General features: G+C 34.9%; 1 protein-coding gene across 1 annotated transcript; it reads right to left on the minus strand.

Moving 5' to 3' along the window:
* Positions 1 to 433: 433 nt before the first annotated feature.
* Positions 434 to 1,471, minus strand: LOC145139396 (uncharacterized). The gene has a single exon (XM_079073234.1). The coding sequence runs from the start codon at positions 1,469 to 1,471 to the stop codon at positions 434 to 436; it is 1,038 nt and encodes a 345-aa protein (XP_078929360.1).
* Between the last annotated feature and the right edge of the window lie 21,766 nt (positions 1,472 to 23,237).

Below are 23,237 nucleotides of genomic sequence, written 5' to 3' on the forward strand. Positions count from 1 at the left end.
AACTAAAACATAAAATTAAATAATTGTCGAAAGTATTTAGATGGTTAGTGAATGTAACATCTTAACAAAACTCACTAAATTCCATTTGAACATCATGTTTGCTTAGAAGTGAAATAATGGATGGAGAACATGACCAAAGATGATCATTTATGACCCTAAAAGTGGTATATAATTAAAAGATTAATCGTTTATGACCAAGATAAAAATTGTTAATGACCCTTTATAACTTATTCAAATAATTTGAATAGATTTGGGTTAATAAACAAATTTTCGTTTCAATCTTTGTTGGTAAGGCCTATTTCAACAATGTATGTGCCTCTATATACATATGAACTTTATGTATTTAGGCACTAACCATAAACTTAACTCATTATAATTTGTGTAAGGAGATAATCGATAAAAACTACTACATAAAAATAATTATAAATCCTAATTAATTAGAAGGGCAAATCCATGATTCTTCATTACCTTGAACTTGATCACCACCATTTCTTGATGAAACCACGACATTCTTTGAGCCGCCAATGTTTTGAGTATTTCCAATTAACCCCTCAAAATTTTCCAATTTTTCATCTTCGCTCCTCCATCTCTTAGAAGGATCATGAAAACCACTCAAATGGTTGGATTGCTGCTGAGGAAGTGTGGTTTGTAAGAGGGATTGAAACGATAACATTGGGTTTTGTATATCTAACAAAGTAGAGGGTTGTTTTTGAAAATCATGGATATCGGAAGGGGCTAATTGGTAATTACTTGAAGTAGTGGCGGCAGTAATATTATTGCTAGTGCCAGACTCTACAATATTGGCCGTAGAATTCAAAAATGATGGCTGCTGTTGTTGAACTTTCTGCGCCGACGGCCGGAGAGGGTACAACGACCCGCCGCCGCCGTCACTACCGCGACCAAAAAGGTCCAGACGGCGAGAAAATGGGGCGGAGGAGAAAGGTGCGGTGGGGATGCCGGTGAATTCTTGAACCATTTGCCGGAAGTTAGTCGTGTCGGTGGTGAGAACGGTGGTGGGTGCTCGCCGGGAAGCTCTCGTACGTTTCTTTGGGTTCTTTACTGTTACTTGATGAAGATGATCCGATCCATGACTAGTTTTTGTATTTGTATCCATGGTTGATGCCGGGTTAGGGTTAATAGCGTAGGTACCGAAGTCTGCGAGGTTCCGGTCCGAGCGGATGTTTCCGGTCCAGACTGAGCCGAGATCTTGGAGCGTGTTTGGGGTTGAAAAGGACGAGGTTGAAGAAGGATCAAAGAAGGAGGTGTCAGAGGGTGGCGGACGGTGGTTGTGGTGGTGATGAGATGATGACGACAGTGGTTGTAGGAGGTGGTTGAGGTTAGGGTTGAAGTGGTTGGAAGGATTTAGGAAGGAAGATATCGATGGAGTTCTTGAATCATATTCTTCATTATTATCGCCACCACCGGCGCCGCCGCTTGATGACTGAAAGCTGCCACTGTTGCTGGAGTCCATAGATGATGGTGGAAAGAAAGGAGATGAAAATAAGGGAAAGCAAGAAAGGATTTTATCATGGATTTCTAATGGTTCTAGTTTTTATTTCTTCGTAATTTTATTTTTAAATGAAAAAGTTACGACAATCATTTGTGCAAATTAAGACAAATTATAAATAAGGACATTTGTTAGGTCAATTTTTTGATTTTTGGTCATCCAAATTTTAAAAACGACATTAAATTATAGAAATCTTTTTCAATTGAACGGCGAGTCAAGAATCAATATTTTAGATTTAAAAATAGAACTATTTTATTTTAAGCTTTTAGATTTCAAGCGATCGTAGATACTAACTTGATAATAAATTAATAATAACTAAATCATAGAAATTCTATGATAGAATTCATTTAGCATGGTAGCATATTTCTTGTTTTTCAATTGTATAGAAGATTTAATGATTTTGATAACGAATTTTAAAATGTAATAACAAAATTATAAAAAAAACGATAATAAGATAAATAGTAACATAATTTAGATTGTGAATGTTTATATATATATATATATATATATATATATATATATATATATATATATATATATATAAAAGTGGGTTTATGTTCGCATACAAATGAGATTAATATGTCAAAATGAAAAGAACCAATAGGAATTAAGCATGTGTATAGTAGTAGTTTTTTTTTTATTTTACACGTAATGTATTGGTTTTTATGTTTTATTTTAATTAAAAGGTTATAAATGTAATTTATCCATGTAGTTATCTATTATGAATGTAACCGGCGGTGAAGGTTGATTAGTCGGTTTTCAAATTGATGTAACCGTTTATACGTTGTTGTATGAAGATCTTCGTTTTTTTTATTTCAAAATTTATTCAGAGTTTTTCTTTTAAGTTTTCTCTATTAATAGATTATGTATTTATATTTTATGCAACATAATGTTTGCGTTTAAAGCTTTGTTAGATGCGAAAGTTAACAGGAATAGGGTAAGTTCACATTCAAAATTCATGAAGAAATTTCCAATTGCGTCGCAGAAAATGGTTTCCAGGAAGAAGGATTATTTAAATGAGAATGTGGACAAAGTTGATTTCATGGTTAATTCTCGTGATCATCCTATCGAAATAGATGATGATGAAGTATCAGAAGAAGAAAATTTTCGATCTGGTGAAGTGAAGAAGGAGAGTAAGTTATTTTGTTTTGTTGTTAAAGTTTTATAAAATGACATATTTAAGATTGTATTTGGTTTGATTTTGTTATGCCTCTATGTTTAGATAATGAGAGTCCAATTGAGATTAATTCCAGTAATTCTATGAAGAAGACAATTGACATTTCATCTAGTAATTCTTGGAAGAAGAAAAAGCCAAGGAATAATGTTTATCAGTATGTGTATAGTTCAATGAAAAAGAGAAAACGTGGTTTGTTTGGTCGATTAAACTCAAAATCATCAGATACAGAAGGTTAGTTATCCTAATTTTGTTATTCTTTAAATTAATTAGTAATTTACATTTTAAGTTAATATTTTTTTTTGTTATACATATTTTAGATTATTTAAGTGATTCTGATTTTGAAGTTCGGAGCATTACAAGGAGCAGGAAGTTGGTTAACAGAAGTGATAAAAAATTTAGTAAAAGAATTGTCTTCGAACATGGTAAACTTAAAGTTCCTTTTGAAGGTTGAATGTAAGATTCAGTTTCTTCATTTAAAGAAATATTAGTAATTTTAAATATAGTTTAGTAATGTAAGTCAAATTTAAATATTGAATATTAACATCAGAAATATACTACTTATAATTTATGAAAACTTGCCTTTATCACCATCGTTGAATGTTGATATTGAAGTTCCAACTGTTAAAACATTGAAAGAGTCTTGCAATTCATGATTTCCTGTCCAATATTCAAAAAGATTAATATTGAAATAAGTATATATATATATATATATATATATATATATATATATATATAAATATTTATTTAATAAAAAGTAATTGAACATGCCTTTAAGATTTTCCTTTGTTGTGGATCCTGAAGTTCCTTTTGAAGGTTGAATGAAGGATTCAGTATCATCGTTAAAAGAAATTTATGGAATTTTTAATATAGTGTAGTAATGTTAGTCAAATCTAAATATTGAATATTAACATCACAAATATAATAATTATAATGACTGAAAACTTGCCTTTATCTCCATCGTTTAATGTTGATATTGAAGTTCCAATAGTTAAAGCATTGGAAGATTCATTTGCTTTATCAATTAAATCAGTAGAACAAATCTGTTCATATTCTTTAGTAGACATCTCTTCAATTTGATATCGTAATGAAATCAATCAATGATTTTAATGGATATGATTTTGTCGATCATAAACAGACTGAAGAAGTTAATTTTAAATTAATATGTCAGTTTTTGTTTAAGGTTATTAATATGAACAACTTATTCAATCACGTTTTTATGTTAATTACTTTCTTACTCTTTATTAATAATTTAAAGTAAACAAATGAAGAAAACATGAATAATGATGTGGCATTTTCTTATTGGTTCCTGCATTTTCATATATTGTTTGCATTTTCGCATGAGCCTTCCCATATATATATATATATATATATATATATATATATATATATATATATATATATATATATATAACCATTAAATATAATGGTCATATGTATACAATTAAAAAACATAAGTGACTAAATATGTATAAAAAACATAAATATTTAAATGTATATAAAAATAAATATAAAAAACTAAATATGTACATAATTTAAAACATGTTACCCTTTTTAAGTTATTAGTATGATTTTAGTTACTAGATTATGACCCGCGTTACGTGGATGAACGCATAAATAAAATACAGATGTATATAGATTTTGCAGAATAATTATAAAAAAATCATGGTTATTGATATTATTGAAATGTGTAGAAAATACATTGAAATCGGTAAATATATATTCATTGAAGGACCTCTTTGTAGACAACATTGTTTGTTTTGTTAGTTGAACTACCTTACTCGTCACATATGAGTAACTCCAAACCTTTTTTACTTGTGACACGGGAAACAACTATATAGAGCCGACCATGCGTGAAAGTGGGTCTACGCAAGTATAGCCCAACATTTGACAATGTACTTTCAAAATACACATTGTTATTTTATGGTTATATTGCGAAATATAACTTGATTATTTCAAAAAAAAGCAACTTATTTATGTTCCTTTAAAATGAACCACATACAACCCCTACAATATTAAATATAAAGAAATTATAACCAATAAATATAAAAACAGTTATGTTTGCTCAATTTAGATATTGCTCATGATTCATTGAAAATGTCAAAAGACAGAATTGGCACACAACTTACTTGTTATTATGAGATGGATTAAACAATTTAAACACATGAGGATGTTTTTTTTTTAATTTTAAGATAATGGAAAAATAAATGCTTACGTCAAGACATTTGCGGACGTTTGACTAAGGTTTGTGGTCTTAACTGCTGAGTATTCATATCTTTTACATATAGCTATTAAATGGTTGTTCAAGATGAATTAAAAAAAAACAATGTTTTCTTGTTGCTTAAATGCTAAACAGATAAAAGAACAAAAAAAAACTTGATTTTCATTATATACCCATTTAATACAAAAGTAGCCAACCGTAATTAAAGCGGGACAAGACCATTAAGGAAATTGATAAATTGAGGTTCCATTTCTTAAACATGTGATAAGGTAGAGACTTACCAGGACATGCAGTTAAAAGCTCGAATTCCTTCATCACCGCCTCAATGGGTTCAACGGACAACCCTAAACAGATCAAAAAAGTTAAAATTTTCAAATAGAGATTAATAAAATTGGGCCGAATTTATGGGAATGTTAAAAAGATGGAGGCGTCGATAACCTACAATTGACTGAATAGGGAATCTATTAAACGGTTTAAGATGGAAATCGCATACTGAGAAGATACTTGAATACAACACCAAACGATCATAAAAGTTTAATGGAAAGAAGTGTTAATTGTAAGGAATGGAATTGAATGTTTTTGGAAAGAATGAAATTTGTCAGATGAGTATAGCATGTACCTCCGACTATCAGGCATAAACCAATTGTAGCAAATTTTGCAGTATTTGACCAATTTTAGCATTATTAGCATCCTAACTTCAGTATAAAAATTTTCTTTTTTGCATCTGACCAAACTAATGTTTTTATCATTATTACCATTCTGTAATTTACATCCTTGAGATTTTTGAAAGTACATTGTTATATATTAGTTGTTTTTTTAAAGTTCATTGCTATTTCTTGTCGGTTTAGAAGTATGTTTCGAACATTTTTGCATCAGATAAAAAACATATAAGTCCTTTTAGTATTACTGCAATCCTACTTTCATATAAAATTATTCTTTTTTGCATAAGACCAAACTCGGTGTTTTTTAGCATTAATATCATCATATATTATACATTCTTGATAGTTTTGAAAAGTTCGTTGCAATTTCTCATTTTTTTTAAAATTCGTTGTTATTTCTTGTTACTTTTAGAAATAAGTTTTAGACTATTTTTTTGTATCAGACCAAATTTGAAGGTAATTTTCACATTATTACCATCGTATATGTTCCATTTCATTTTTATTATTTGAATTTAGTTTTTGTAGTTCAAAACTGATACGAATATAAAAATATTGACTATATATTAACCGACTCTCTATAATGTATAATTAAAAATCAAGACAATGTAATCATAATTTATTGATGTTAGTTAAAATGTGAGGTTAGTTTTGGTTATTTATTTGGAAAGTATAATATGTATTTTGCATTACAAGTGTTTACCTTTTGAATTTAGCAGTTGTTACTTTAAAATTTTATTTTGGCTTGACATGGCCATGATCATCCTATATTTAATATTTTGCTCTTCTTGCACCTTTAATACCTGCTGACCTGCATTCATTAAATCAAGATTTAACATTTTTTAAAAACAAATGTAGACAAGAAACTATTAAACTCAATAGATACTCTAAAAGAGACATGAGACTTGCCTTTTGTGAGATCAATAATACCAAATTGGATTACTTTCTGCAAAATAATTTAAGAACCAAATAAAACCTTATTGCCCAAAACAAAGCATGTAACACTACAAAGTTGCAAACAACAAAAGCACATGATGCTAAAAATCTGGAAAAAAAAACCAAAATTTATACCTGGTTGTGTAATTTGATAAAAAAATATTAATTGTAGTTATGTAATTTGATTCTACCATATAAATACGACCACATAGAAAATTTAAGAATTAAATAAAAAATTTGTCTATAATACCGTAAATCTGATATTCAAGGAAATAAGATCATTCCTAATTTAGATTCTAACTTCTTAGCCAACTTCTAATATGGTTCATGTATTAATAATTTGAGAAACCGGTAAGCAAGGATGTTGATATTAAGTGTTGTATATTGTTGTTACATGTAAAAAAAACTAAGTTGTAGTTTAAAATTAAAAGTTTTTTTCATGGTAAGTATGTTGTTGTAATTTGTAAAAAAAATGACATAGCTATTGATAGATAAAAAGAAATGTATGATGCTATTGCAGTTTGTAAAGGTTGTTGAGGATCGAGTCCAAGTTAATAGGTTAATCCATTAATATGAAAAGTTATACATCGTTGTTTTGTTTGACTTAATTTAGACTGAATGATGTAATATGTTAAGCCAAAAAACCTTATGTAATGTTTTATGAGATTTCAAAAATAGAAACATAATTTTGTTAGTCACGGAAAGCAATCTTTGAAAGGTTGTATTTACTATACAGAAACATATACAAATTAGAATAATTATAGTTTAACCTTTCTGGATTAAATTGTTTATAAAATCTATCCCCTTAATAGTGAATAAAAGATAAATTAAAATAGACATTTAAAACACGAAAAAATCACAACATGCTACTGTTAAAAATGGTATAACAATGTACTTTAAAAGTACATTCCTAAAAATGGTATAATATGAAGCTATTATATTCGACAATAAGGTCAGAAACAGTAACCAAGTTGAGATAATCAAACAAACAGAAATAGTAGCAACAACCGATTTGTTCCATTTTTAAATTAAATTGCTGATTTACCCTTCTGATGAACATTGTCCAATTAATGATTTACCCTTTAGATAAAAAAATTGTATTATCATACTAAAAGAATCATTTTAGTACACGTGTCATCTCAATATCTATTGCCGAATTGCTTTTCCAGCCCAATGTTATTCTAGTTTGCTAAGTCGAATTACCTTTTTGCCCTTATATTTCTTTACTTAAAGGTTTTCTGCGTCTAATTTGCAATCAAATTGAAATAAATCACATAAATTTTGGAGTTTATTGATACCTTCAAAACGTAAATTCAAATATTCCTTCTTTATTCTATCCCAAATAAAATTACCTTTTTGTCCCTAAATCTTAAAATCATACTTAACATTTAAAAAAAATCATCCAACAATATCAATACCCTCTAGTTAAATGAATTTAAAGTTATAACCGCTATAATTCTACCATCATATTAGGAAATTAATTTACATTCAAACACTAAAAAAAATATTTCTTTATTCATATTATACCCTTATCCTCCATTTTTCGTTCGGTATTACCATATATTTATCTTAACATATTATTTGAGTTCTATATAAAGATTGCAATCAATGTAATTCAGCCAACAATTTAAGATAATATATACAACAAAAAACAATAACCAAGTTGAGATAATCAAACAAACAGAAATAGTAGTAGCTCATGATTTGATCCATTTTAAATTAACTTACTGATTTACCCTTCTGATGAACATTATATATACTAAATTAATGATTTACCCTTCGGATAAAAAATAGAAGTATCATGCTAAACGAATACACAAAAACATTGATTACCATGAACAAGAAAATGGGTAGGGGTGCATTTGTCATTCCATCAAAGCACTTTGCTATAATGTGTTTTAATTGGTTTCCATTAAAGTACATTATTTTTTTCTGGATTAAAGGTACATAATATCTTTTCCTATTTATTTGAAAAGTTTCAGAAAAGTAGTTAACTAATTTCATGTAATTTGTTACAAAGAAAATCGAAATATATGAATACATATATTTGATACATTAACAAAAAAAATATAAAAAGCGAAAGAAGATACCGACCTTCTAGTGCACAACAACGAAGGTTTGAAGAAGAGAATGATGATGGAAGTTATAATCAATAAGAATGATGTTGTAGGAGAAGGTTTGAAGAAAAGCAACGATTGAATATAAGTGTGAGCCGTGGATTCAAGATGAATCGTATATGTATGTGATAATTTGAATATGGTTTTTTTATTAATGGTTTCCTAATAAAAATGGATTTTATATTAAAGGTTTACTATTAGTGGTTGATATTTAACGCCTTAATTGAAATGGTTTTTAGTAATATGTTTTTAAAGTTGACCATATTAAAACATTTATAATCGAAAATTCAAGATTTAAAATATGGGAAACTTTTATTGGAATTAAATACATTCCATTTCAACGGATGTAAGTTAATTTTGTTTGACAATTGGAAAACTTTTATTAGAATTAAATACATTCCATTTGGGGAAGATGATGTCAGCAATTTGATCTAAGGGTAGAAAACATAGGATTGAAATACATTCAAAGGCCCAAACTGTAACATCTTGTTTATGCCATTTCAAGGTTGTGGGTCGGAAGTCGATTGTGTAAGGCTTTGGGCCTTAAAACGGAAAATTTTAGTCCTTGTGGAAGGAGGTAATGATAGTTAAGAGATTTAATCCTTAAATTGTATTTTGGGCCGAAGGGTAAAAAGGGAAAAGTTATGGGTTAGGTTCTTGCATGAAATATGAATTTTTGTTCGAGATGTTTTTAGTCCAAGATATTATATAATATTGTGGGGCTCCTCAACACCTTTCCGTGGATATAAATATTGTCGAAATCGGAGTTGAAACGAAGAAGTTATGACCGTTTGAAGTTAGGACGATTTTGGGTTAAGCCGCATACGCTGGGCGTACGGGGAAGTACGCTCGGTGTACTAGGGCATCCCTGAGTACGTTGGGTGTACCAGGAGTATGCTAGGCATACACGATCAGTGCCCAAACCCTATTTTCGTGGTTTGAGCCCTATTTAAGCTCCTTTACTCCCCCAAACCCTTTCCATTCTCAGTCTCCACCCCTTCAACATCCTCCTTCGAAACCCTAACCCTAGTTTGAGCCTTATCAGCAAAATAATGTGTTTTTTTAAGTGCTTTGGAGTGCTCTTGGTGCATCTTAGAGAAGAAGGAGCTCATTGGAGAAGTGTTGGTTGCATTGGAGCTTGTAGATCCAGACCTTGTTCACCTTGATATTTCTTCTAGAGTGGATTTGTGGTTGCAAGCAGCGTAGAAAAGGGATCGTATTGCAGTGTCTTAGAGTTCTTCGATTCAGGTGAGTTGTGACATCCTGATGATGAGGTATTTTCAATTTTAACCCTAGTATGAAGAAATATTGCATTTTGGCCCTTGTGCATGAGAAAGTTTGCAAAATGGCTCATAATGGCATTTTTGTAATTATTTGGGGCGGACTCACGTATGTTGGGCGTACTCCTAGAGTACGCGGGGCGTACATAGGTGAGCCACAAACCCTAATTTTTAGGGTTTGTACCCTATTTAATCATCTTTATGGCCTCCAAACCTCTTCTCTTATCAGCCTCCATCACCCTCATTTGACCTTAACAAACCCTAGTTCCTTGTATGGGCATTCTTGACCTTTGGTGTTCATTTTGTGGCTTTGAGAAGAAGGAAGTAAGTGAAACCACCTTGGAAGCTTGAAGAAGCTTTGGATATGGAATCTTCATCTATTTAGCAACCTCCAAGAGGTATAAAGTTTCAAACTTGGCTTGTATTTCCTTAAGATCTTGCTAAGTTCTTGATTCATGAGCATTTTGTCCCAACTCTTGACCTTTTTGGAGTATTTCATGCTTTAGCCCTTTCCTCCTGTCCTTTCAGACGTTTTGAGGTGCTTAGAGGCATAAAAATGTGGACTTGATTAATTATTCCCTTCTATACATGTGCTACAAGGTCTTAATGGGTTAAGTAGATAAGGTTTTTAGTATTAAGCACTTTTTGGCCATGCAAGACCATAAAGTTTCGTTATTTGGGGCTTGGATCTGACTTTGGACGTAAGGACTTGATGTATTAAGCTCTTAATAAGAAAAGGGGTTGACCAGGTGCATACGTTGGGCGTACCAAGTGGTACGATGCGCGTACGAGGTCAAAGCCTCGTCATCTGGTCAATAAGCGAGTACGCCCTATGTACAGAGGAGTAAGTCCAGCGTAATCAGCTGGGTTGACTCGTTTGAGTTCAATCAGCTGGGTGTTGACTTGACCTTTGACCTTTGACTAAGTTTGACCAAGGGTATTTTGGGAAAATTGTTATTAATTTAGAATGGGAAATGTTTTGATTATTAGGAGTCAAGTAGAGGTGGTTGTCGGAGCAGAGATTCATTCAGATTGTATTCGGATTGAGAGGTGAGTTTTCCTCACTGTACTTATGGGTCGAAGGCACCAAGGTCGGCCCATTGGATTAGATATCCTGGTTCGTTGTATGTTGTTCTGTTGTATTGATCTGTTAGATCTGTATCCTGGTATATAGGATGTTGCTATGTTGTGGTGATCTGTTAGATTTGTATCCTGGTATGTAGGATGTTGCTATGCTGTAGTGATCTGTTAGATCTCTATGACTACCTGTATCTACTAGCTATTGATTGTTATGGTGTATGTTGATATGTTATGGGTTACTGGGTTGAGGCGAACCAGATGAGACTAAAGGCCAAGACACCCAGGGCAGTCGGGATAGACTGAAGGCCTGCGAGGCAGTCTAGTTAGGCCAAAGGCCCATAAAGCGGTCCAGATAGGTTGAAGGCCCAGTGAAGTGGTCCAGTAATGTTGAAGGCTCTGTATGTATGTATGTATGTTGTTGTTGTTGTTGTTGTTATGTTATGTGGTGGTACTTTGGGGGAACTCACTAAGTGTTGGATTACAGTTTTAGTTTTGTTTCAGGTACTTCTGAGAACCGTGACAATGTGAAGGCGTGATCGTGCACATCCTTCGGTTTTATGCTATCTGGATTTTTGGGACACTCTGATTTCTGAGAAACACTTTTGAAATAATGGTTTTGTAAACATTATGGATTGAATTACTACTTTTAAAAAGTTTAAATTTGTTGTGATTTTCAAGATGTTACATGAGTTTTTTCCTCACTATACTTGTGAGCCGAAGGCACCAATGTCAGCCCACTAGGTTATGTATCTTTGTATAAAGGATGTTGATATGTTGTAGTGATCTGTTAGATCTGTGTCTTGGTATATAGGATGTTGCTATGCGGTAGCGATCTGTAGATCTGCCCGTTTGTCTGATTGATTATGTAATTATCTGTTAGCTGGATATATGTTATTTGTTATGTATATGTTGACATGGTATGGTTGGGTTGAGGAAATCATGCTCTGTACGGAAGCCAACAAACCTAGGAGCAAGTCATACATAAGCTGTGGGCCAGTAAGGTAAGCCATACTTATCCTATGGGCTCGGGAGCAAGCCATACATAAGTTGTGGGCTAGTGAGGCAAGCCAGACTAATGTTGTGGGCTCAAGAGCAATCTAGACATGAGTTGTGGGCCGGAAGGCAAGCCAGACTCATGCTGTGGGCTCAGGGATAATCCAGTATGTTAGTTGTGGACCCAATATGCATGTTGTTTTATGTTTGTGTGGTGGTATTTTGGGGGAACTCACTAAGCTTCGTGCTTACAACTTGATTGTTATGGTTTCAAGTACTTCAGATGATCAGGGGAAAGAAAATGTGTGATCGTACACATCCTTCGATGACATGTTTCTCGAAGATTTTGTGATACAATGATCTTGAGATATTTGTAGTTGATACTTGGTTTCAATATGGGTTTTGTTTGAAAACAATGATTTCTCTTAATTTAAAAATGAAAAATTTTATCGTGATTTTAGGATGTTACACAAACTGTTTAAGATGATGTCATAAGGTTTCTGTTTTGATATATATTAAAGATTATAACTTTATCTTTAAATTTATCTTACCATCATGTCTTCATTATTTTTTTTGTCCTTCACTTAATTTTTCAAATCATATTATATTTTTCTTTCATATTTTGAAATCTTTTTAAAAAAATAAGGAATTTAAATTTTATAACAAAAATAAATATAAGATTAATAATAATCAGCAAGAAATTATTAAGCAAAAACAAAAAAAAACTAATTAAATTTTCATAATAATAATAATAATAATAATAATAATAATAATAATAATACATTAAATTAATTCCAACTAAAAAAAACCAATTTTTTTACAAATACCTAATATTCGTCGATCAATAGTTGTGTGCTATAAACATATTCTACCAAACGTAAAAGAAAGTTGTTATGTGTTTCTTTGTTATTATTCTTTCGAAGATCACCTTGGTTTAATTGGAGACCAGTTTGCAGTTTTTCAAGTTCGAGTTCAATATCGGCTTCATCATAATTACATTATGTTCTACATTTCTAAAATCATATTATGTAATATAATGCACACATACATTATGTTTCTAATGGTTATGAGAGATTATATTTGTCTCATATGGTTCATTATGTGTCAACGTTTCATAAGGATGTCAAATGCATGTTACACATAATTCCTTGTTGATTCTTGTAACATCCATAAAATTCATGAAAAATTTAAACTTTTAAAACCAACCCAAAATCATAATTGTTTACAATATAATTTTCAAACATGTTTAATATCAGATTTTTCACAAAATCATAAGTCTAAAACATGAGGAGGTGCACGATCACGCATTCGCTTTCCCACGATCATCTGAGGTACCTGAAACATAATCCAAAACTGTAAGCCAGCTCTTAGTGAGCTTTCCCCCAAAGTACCAACACACAATACAAATAACAATAACAAACAACATGCACACAAAGCCTTCAACATGACAGGACCGCCTTACCGGCCTTCAATCTATCTGGACTGCTAACAGGACCTTCAGCATGATTGAACCGCCACACCGGGCCTTTTGCCTATCTGGACCGTCCTCCAGGCCTTCAACGTGATTGGAGTGCCTCGCAGGGCCTACAGTCTATCCGATCCCCCATGGGTGTCCTGGCCTTCAGCACAAAGTAGGACCGTCTCAACCCAACCAACCATAACATGTCGACATACACATAAATAATAACATATAACCAAGCATGAGACAAACAGTCAGATTTACCGATCACTACCGCGTGCTAACATCCTATCTACCAGGATAAAGATCTAACAAATCACTACAACATAGCAACATCCTATCAACTAGGATACAGATCTAACAGATCACTACAACATACCAACAACCTATCTACCAGGATAACAATCCAAAGGGCCGGCCTTGGTGCCTTCGACCCGCAAGTACAATGAGGAAAGCTCAGCTCGCACCGCCGACTCTCATAGAAAGAATCTCTGGCCGCTGCCTCGCTAAAATCCCTACGCTACAAATCACCATAATAATCATCCATCAATAACCGGATTTGGTCCACACTAGCCCAAACTGGGGTAAAAGACCTTTTTACCCTTTACTCAGCATGACCCAAACCTAGGCCCAACCAACAATCCAAGGTCTAAAGACCCAAATAAACACTCAAGGCCCATACATGACCCAATTTTCCAAATTGGGCCCAACCCTTACATGGGCCTTACCCTAAGGCCCACTAATTTTTCTCTACTCCAAACTCTTGCATTTAGGTGGCCCAACAAGGCCCCAAGCCATTAAGCCTAAAGAATAGCGCAAATATGAGCCCCAAAACATGCGAAGTCCACCAAACCGAGTACGTGGGACGTACTCAGCACGTACGCGTAGCGTACTCGCTTGAGGGCTTGTACACTAAGTGTACCTGCTTGTACACCCAACGTACTCACCCATTCAGCCCAAAACTTGATTTCAACACTTAATCCCTTAAAGCATAGCTCCAGAACATAGATCTGGCTTCCTTGAGCTGGATTATTACGAAAAGTTGCTAACTTTACGTTCATGCATGGTTAAATGAAGCTCTTAAGCTTAAAGAGGACTTAATAAGTGACTTAATGCATGCATGTGACCAAAAATCCCAGAAAGCATGCACCTTTATGCTCAAGGAGTCCACCACAAGCTCAGATCTAAAAGAACAAGCCCTTAAAACGTCTTAACTCTTCAATCAACCCAAAATGGGACCAAAAGCATAAAAAAACAAACTATAAGCAGATCTAAACATCTACAAGCCAAGGTATGAACTTGATACCTCAAAGAGATTGTAACAAGTGAGATGATTCTGGATCTATGACCTTCCTTCCAAGCAAGGCACCTTCAATCTTCAAAGCTTCCTTCACAATGAGCAAAACAACCACTAAAATCCTCTCAAGGGCTCAAGAACACCACCAAGAAAGTTTAAGGGATGATTTAGGGTTCTAGGAGCTTTGGGGGATAGTAAAGATGCCAACCCTAGGGTCTTAAGTTGTTTATATAGGGTACAACACACTTAAATTAGGGTTTCTTGAACTCCTCGTACGCCCAACATACTCCTCGTACAAACAACGTACGAGGCCGAAGCTTCACGATCAAACTGCTGACTACGCTCAGTGTACGCCAAGTTACACCTCACATAAGGTTCCTCGCACGAGTACGCCCTACGTACTCCCCATGTACGCCCCGCGTACTAGGGTTTTTCCCAAAACCCTAAATTCTTCTGAAGGCCATAACTTCTTCATTATAAATCTGATTCCGACGATCCTTATATCCATGAAAAGGTAACGAGAAGCTATACGCTTCTGTCATCTCATAATCACCTTAAAATTTCCAGAATAAGAATCCAATTTCCATCAAAATCCGAGCTGACATTTACCAAAATACCCCTTGGCTCCAAATACAACCGAACCCCCGGATCATCTACATTTACATCACCCATATCCAATTAGGTCCAGATCTCATTTCCTTAACGGTCCTAATCCTGATAATTCCCGATCTTTGGTCACCACCCCGAAATAGGAAACGATTCAGAACAAGGTGTTACAATTCTTGTGTTGTCCTAATTTTTTCTTTTGTCGTATTGTGGGCATATAAATGGGTTGACAAATATAGAATATTCATGATATATCCCTATAAGTAAAATAATACTCATGCTTATATTGTATTCTACTAACTTCATACGAACACTAGGTTAATATTTTATTTAAGATGTTAAATAGTATGGTATAAGAACATTGATGTCATTATTGGAACTTTACGCATACTAAATTCATAGATCTTGTGATTCCGGCCACTACTTCTAAAAATATAGTGGAGTATGCATATCACCTTTCATGCATTCCCTATCCATGCATTAGAAAATTTATCCACTTCCAATACATACAATTTCCTTCCAGGAAATTCATGTGTGTTTTTATGTGTATTATATATATATATATATATATATATATATATATATATATATATATATATATATATAAAAGCATCATATATGGCATCCTAAAAAAATAATCTTCTACAAGTCTATTGTGTCTATCGTGTGAAACTTTACGAACTACGTTTCAAGAAGCTCTTTTTGTCCGGGGATGCAAATTTATTAGCTTCCTCAACCAACATGGAGTTTGTTGATTTTATCATTGTTGTGAAAAAACTTAGGCGTCATCAATGATGATGATGAATATAATTACAAGAGAAAATTTCATCTTTAAACATATTTATTTTGACAAGTGTTCGAAAAATAAATTATGATAAAACAAATTAAGGGTTATATATATATATATATATATATATATATATATATATATATATATATATATATATATTTATGTGTGTGTGTATGTTTTAAGTAAAATAGTCGTTCATCGGTCACATTGTTTGAAAGAGAAAATAAAGAAATTCAAGCGGAGTCCATAGCGGGTTAAAAAGCATGGGGCATACTCTAGGCGAAATAATGTGTAACATCCCAACCGTCAGGTATTATTAATTTTTCAATTTAGACTTCATGTCTAAGGTCTACTCGACGAGTTGGCGCTATGACTCGTCGAGTAGCAGCGGGCCAGGACACGTCAATTAATGAGTGACTCGTCGAGTCGGCATGAGGGACTCGACGAGTAGGAGCTGGCAGTGGAAACCCTAATTTTCAGGGTTTTGCACCCTATATATTGGACCATTAGCGCCTCCCACTGTCCTCTATCACCCTCTTGAGACCCAGAAACCCTAATTTCCGTGAGTGAGAGCTTGAAGAGTGTTTTGGAGCTTTGGGAAGTGACTTTTTGAAGGAAAATTGTAGATCAAGAGGCTAGCATCAAGATTTCTGTGTGGATCCAGAGTCTACTTCAGTTTGGGCACGTTTTGGAGGTAACCAGCTGTTACCTTAACCTCTTTTTCTTCTAGAATCATTCATATGTGGAAACTAGGGCTTTCTTTAGTTATTCATGAAGGGATTTTGGTATGGGAGCTAGATCTGAAGTTGAAACTTCAGATCTGAACCTCTTTTGAGTCCTAAGTCCATAAAGTTTCCAGCTCTTGCAAGGATGAGACTCTCCTATGGTGTAAAGCTCCATTAGAAGCTTAGATTGGTCATTTAGAGCCTTTAGGGCCTTGCATGCGTGTAAAGTTTGCAACTTTACGTGATAAACATGCCTTAGAAGCTTGGATCTGTAATCTGGAACCTTGGCATGGCTTAAAAAGTGTCTGCATGGATGAAGGTCTGCAAGGACTCGGCGAGTTGCATAGTCAACTCGGCGAGTCATATGAAGATGGTCATGAACTCGTCGAGTTGATGAACAAACTCGGCGAGTCCGTTGAAGATTGCCTTGAACTTGGCGAGTCGTTCGAAGACTCAGTGAGTCGGCTAGGGTTTCTCCCAATTCTTGGACACGTATGAACTCGGCGAGTTAAAGGGGAACTCGACGAGCCAATCAAGGATTTCACGACTTCTCGAGTTCAGGAAGGACTCGACGAGTCGGTGAACTACACTCGACGAGTCGAGTCAACATGGACTGTTGACTTTGACTGTGGACTTTGACTTTGACCAAGAGTTGACCAGTTGACTTATGAGGGTATTCTGGTAATTTAGAGATTTATGAAAAAGGGTTTTATGGTAACTATAGGTGGTGGAGTTCGTGTTGGTGATCTGGGAGTTGAGCTTTCTAGTTTTAGACGACAGTTGCGAGGTGAGTTATCCTCACTATACTAAGGGGTCTAAGGCACCAAGGCCGGCCCATTGGATATGTTATCCTAGCAGTGTTACATGTTGAGTATGAGTTAGTGTTGCATGCTAGTAGTTATGCCAGTTAGGTAGACCTGTAGGACTACCTATGATGTTATATGATTATTGCATGCTCAGTGGTTATGTGGTATGTTATATGTTATGTGGGATGGGTTGAGGTTGTACTGCTATGTGCGGTAGCCAACATACCTTAGGAGCATTCTAGTTACGGGCTAAAGGGAGACTCGTACTGTGGGCTCAGGAGCATTCCAGTTACGGGCTAAAGGGAGACTCGTACTGTGGGCTCAGGGGTAATCCAGTCTGTAAAGCTGGGGACCCATTACATGTTGTTCAGTTTGTTATGATATGTTTATATGGACTGTATGTGTATCGGTATTTTGGGGGAACTCACTAAGCTCTCGGGCTTACAGTTTCAGTTTATTGTTTCAGGTACATCAGGGGATCGCGGCAAGGCGAAGGCGTGATCGTACAGCTCCTCATGTTTTATCTATGTTTCTAGGAAAACTCTGATATTATACATTTTGAAAACAAAGTTGTAATGATTTTTAATGGTTTGAAATGTTTTTAAAAGTTTAAATTGGTTTGAATTTTTGGGTGTTACATAATGTGTGTGAAATAATGTTCAATGTCATTAACTATTTTGGTCATATTTGTAATAATATCAGGGTCCTTTTGGGTTGGCTTCTTAACCCAAATAACAATAAGGAGATGGAGATAAATAAGTTATTTGTTTATTAAGGAATAAATAAATAAATTATAAATTATTTTGGTAATTAATTAAAAGGGTTTTAATTAATTAAAGAGCTTGAATATTAATTAATCTCATATTCTAATTGTAATATTTTAGAAGCTTCCTGAGACACTGATAGGAACGATTTTGATAGACTTCCCGATAAGGGTAATACAAGTTTGAATCATATAAGGATTAACCTTAAGAGTTTGAATCCTTAAAGGATTCTATATGTAGTCTATAAATAGATTGTTAGGGTAAATCGTAGAGTGCTAATTCCTATCATAAAATATGTTCATCCTTTCATCCCCTCTCTCCATGGATGAAATTCTAATCCCTCTCCTAGGGTTAGTGAATTTCGTATAACCCCTAATCAAGTATTTGTCCTTTTTGCTTTTGGTGTTGTGGGCGTGACTTCATAGAGGAGCTACTTTGGATCCTTCATCCATTGTAACAAACTGACAGTCTTGAGTAGGGTTGTAAACGATCCGAACGAACACGAACAAGGGCTTGTTCATGTTTGTTCGTTTAAGTTAGCCGCACAAATGAACGAACATAAACTGATAAGCGAACAAGTTTTCTTATTCATGTTCGTTCGTTTAACAAATTACATTATTCATGTTCGTTCGTGTCACACCCCCAAACCTAGGATGGCGGAAACGTTCGGGGGTGGAGGACTTCATGTATAGTATCATAACAACAATTTGCAATAGTGATCAAAGTAAACACAACCAACATAAATATAATTGAAAAAGTTACATCATTGTATTGAGTTTACATGTTTCCAAATCAATTACATTATGTTGACAAAATGAAATGTTTGACGCCTTAACGTCCCATCCTCAAAAGCACTTGGTTACCTGTTTATTGATTTCCTGAGAATACAAGTAGTTTTGAAAGAGTGTCAACAATTAAGTTGGTGAGTTCATAAGCTTTTGGAGGTGATGCTAAAATCCTTTTCTTGTAAAAATGATGTTTGTTCAAGAAAGATCCCATATTTTCTTATGTAATGCATTGCAGTCTTAAAAGTCAAGACCGAAGTGTACAAGTATTTTACCATACTTAAAGAAATTTATGCAAGTTTAAATTGACATAAACTCGTTAAATTTAGAAGTAAAACCCGTAAATCTTATGTTTTGTTAATACCACATGTGAGTTATTATAACCATACTATGACTCAGACGGCCTCGTAATACGACGTTCTTCAGGCGTCGTAAGTTAAATGACACTTGTCACCACAGACCTGCCGGTCTAGCTGTTGCATGCAGCTCAGGTGTGGGTTTGTCAGACCCAATATAGATCTATACACAACTATCACGTTCTCCCTACAAGAGACTCTGGTTACAATTTACAGGACTTTTGATTTTGTTACATGGATGTAACACGAAGCGAATGTCTTACAAATTTATTCATTAACAGATTTACGTGAACTGAAAACCTTTGGTAAAGAGTTTGTAATGTAATGAAACATAAACTGTACCTATTATAGTTTATTATAATCGTTTGTAATGTAAAAGCAACATAAACTATACTTCCATAGTTTATCAAATGTTTGTATGAAATGGATGTAAACTTTGTTTATAACCTTAAACTAATTACCATACTTGTGAAGGTAAAATCCATTTGTTTTCTAGTGTATGTCATTACACTAAGACGAAATGACATATAATGTAAAAACATATATTCACATAATGATACACACCTTGCTCAACAAGTTACAAGGTGCAAATGAAATTGATAGCATTTTGCTAGTATTAACATTTCTATTCTGTTCTTAGAAATTTTATAGAAAAATCATCAAAGATCCAAATTAGAATCTGTAAATTCTGAGAGTTTGGAAAATGAGTCTAGTTTGTTCATAACGTTTATTATGATTTTTAGTGACCTCCGTCTTGTGTGAAAAAGTCCTTAATCACAGATTGGTCCGGATTTGTTCTTGAAATGATAGGCAGTTTTGTAAAAATCACCATAAATCGTAGAAAAATCGTATGGAGATGTGCAAGTAGTCATTTTAAGGGTATGAACCTGAACTATTTGCACCTAATACAGTTTTGAAAACTAAAATGTTTAAGTTGACCAAAACAGTCCGTGAATGGAGTTAAACTTTTCTGATGAAGGCTGTTAAATGAGTTTAGTTATGTTCTTAGTGTTTTAACTTGTATTCCCCCCCCCCCCCCCTTAAAACTTAAGAAAAACATGAAAAGATAGGGGTATGAACTCACCTTATGTGTTCTTGGTGGATGGATGTTTGAAGAATGGAAGTGTTCAACTCAAGAACACTAAGAAGATGCATTGATGATTCGAGAACCTAACATGAGGGTGACGATGTTTGTGTAAGATATCTACGATTTTGAGTAGGAGGATGTGTAATAATTATATGAAGGATGATGATACTTACCAAATGAAGAAGGAAAGCTTGAAAAATGCCTTGGAAATCTCGAAATTGTGAGAGAGAATTTGAGAGAAAAGATGTGTTTGATCTTTGGTGGAAAGTGTGAAAATGAGAGAAGTGTGAGGAGAGAGGGGGTTTTCCAGCCCTTAGAACGTGGGAATGGCTGGGAAATGAGTGGGAAAGGACTATGAAGTGACTAGGTATGGTGGGGAGGAGTGGCTGGTCATGGAGTGGGTGTGGGGGTGGTTGCTTGTGTCATAAACTAAAGGAAAGTCAACACTCTATCTCTAGTACTTCACCCACTCTTCTTGGATAATATTTATCCCTAAAAACGTGATTAATTATGAAATAAGGGGTTTTATATGTTAAAATATGATTTTGGGTGAAAACCCCACGCTAAATTAATTGAAATCGGGCTTAAAATGCAAAACTAGTCGAAAACCGGGTGAATTTGGCCTTTCTGCGAGACCTCTCGGTACTGGGCCGAGGTTCGGTCCTTTCTGGTCATGGACCGAAGGCGAAATGGGGCGAAAGGACTAGAAGCGAAATGGACCGAAGGGCTTAGGAGCGAAATGGACCGAAATGGAGCGAAGGCGAAGGTAGAGTTCGGTCCGAGAGGACCTTCGGGTTCGGTCTATGCGAGGTTCGGGTTCGGTTCATGACAGCTTCGGTCCTTCAGCAGTTCGGTCCCTAAGTGGACTTTCAGCTCTAAGAGGGTTCGGCCCTATAGAGTGGGTTTCGGGTCCTTAAGGGTATTTTACCTGTTTTTACCCCGTTTTAAGCGGTTTTTGGCCCGGTTAAGGGTCGGGATGACCCGAATGATTACAAAAAGTTACGGGAACTTTTGAGAGAGATTTGGGAGAGATTTGACATTCTTGGAGAGATTTGGGAGAGATTTAACATTCTTGGAGAGATTTGGCATACTTGGAGAGAATTAGGAGAGATTTGAGTTAGGGAGAGATAGAGTGAAAGAGATTTGGAGAGGCTTCTTTTGCGACCTTTTTGAGGGTCCGGCTTCGCAACTCAAGGTCTGTAAACCCCGTTAAGCCACGTTTAAAGATCTTACACACTCCCGATGAGTATGCAATAGTGTTTTATCGCTTTGGTTCATTACTAACCACAGTTTTTGGTTAAGGAGATCTAGATATACGACTTTTCATTTGATGATTTCTCATTAGAATAGCGAGTTGTACAGTAATTACATAATGTAAACCCTAGTATACAAGAGTTAGTAGAGTTGACCGGTTTGACTTGTTGACTTTATTTGACTTTGACTTGACCATAATTTGACGGTTGTCACATCATCCCCCCATTAGAAGGAATTTCGTCCCGAAATTAGCTTTTTGAATGGGACTTCAATAATTTGGGAAGATGTGGATACTTTTGTTTCATCTGATCCTCGCGTTCCCAGGTGAATTCGGGTCCTCGTTTAGCGTTCCAGCGGACCTTCACAATGGGAATACGACTTTGCTTTGTTCTTTTGATTTCTTGATCCATGATTTCTACCGGTTCTTCCACGAAGTGGAGACTCTCGTTGATTTCAATTTCGTCGAGTGGTATCACGAGGGTCTCGTCGGATAGGCATTTCTTTAAGTTTGATATGTGGAAGGTAGGATGTACGTGATTTAGTTCTTGTGGTAATCGGAGTTTGTATGCCACTGGGCCAATCCTGGCAAGGATTTCGAATGGTCCGATGTACCTTGGGTTTAGTTTCCCACGTTTACCGAAACGTATCATTCCTTTCCAAGGGGAAACTTTTAGTAGTACTCGATCACCGACCTGGAATTCCAAGGGTTTGCGTCGCTTATCCGCGTAACTCTTTTGCCGATCTCGGGATGCCTTCACTCTTTCCCGAATTTGAACGATCTTTTTTGTGGTTTCTCTTATTATCTCCGGGCCAGTGAGGGTGCTATTAGGGACTTGTCCCTTAGCTAGTTGCGTGTCACCCACTTCAGCCCAGCACAGAGGTGACCTGCACTTGCGGCCATAGAGGGCTTCAAATGGTTCCACCTTGATGCTAGTGTGATAACTGTTATTGTACGAGAATTCGACAAGTGGTAAATAGGTATCCCAAGATTTACCAAAGTCTATCACACACGCTCTAAGCATGTCTTCTAGCGTCTGAATGGTCCTCTCACTTTGCCCGTCAGTTTGTGGGTGATAAGCTGTACTCATGTCAAGCCTAGTCCCCAGGGATTTCTGTAAAGACTGCCAAAACCGCGATGTAAATCTACTATCTCTGTCAGAGATAATGGATATCGGCACGCCATGCAGTCGTACAACCTCTTTGATGTATGTTCTAATCAACTTCTCCATCTTGTCGGTATCCTTAATCGGCAGGAAGTGCGCTGATTTGGTCATTCTGTCCACGATTACCCATGTGGTATCAAGCCCACCCGTGGTCTTAGGTAGCTTGGTTATGAAGTCCATG

This window comes from Lactuca virosa, chromosome 9 (assembly GCF_052849685.1).
Source record: "Lactuca virosa cultivar CGN04683 chromosome 9, Lactuca_virosa_CGN04683_v6, whole genome shotgun sequence".
In the NCBI taxonomy this organism is placed as follows: Eukaryota; Viridiplantae; Streptophyta; class Magnoliopsida; order Asterales; family Asteraceae; genus Lactuca; species Lactuca virosa.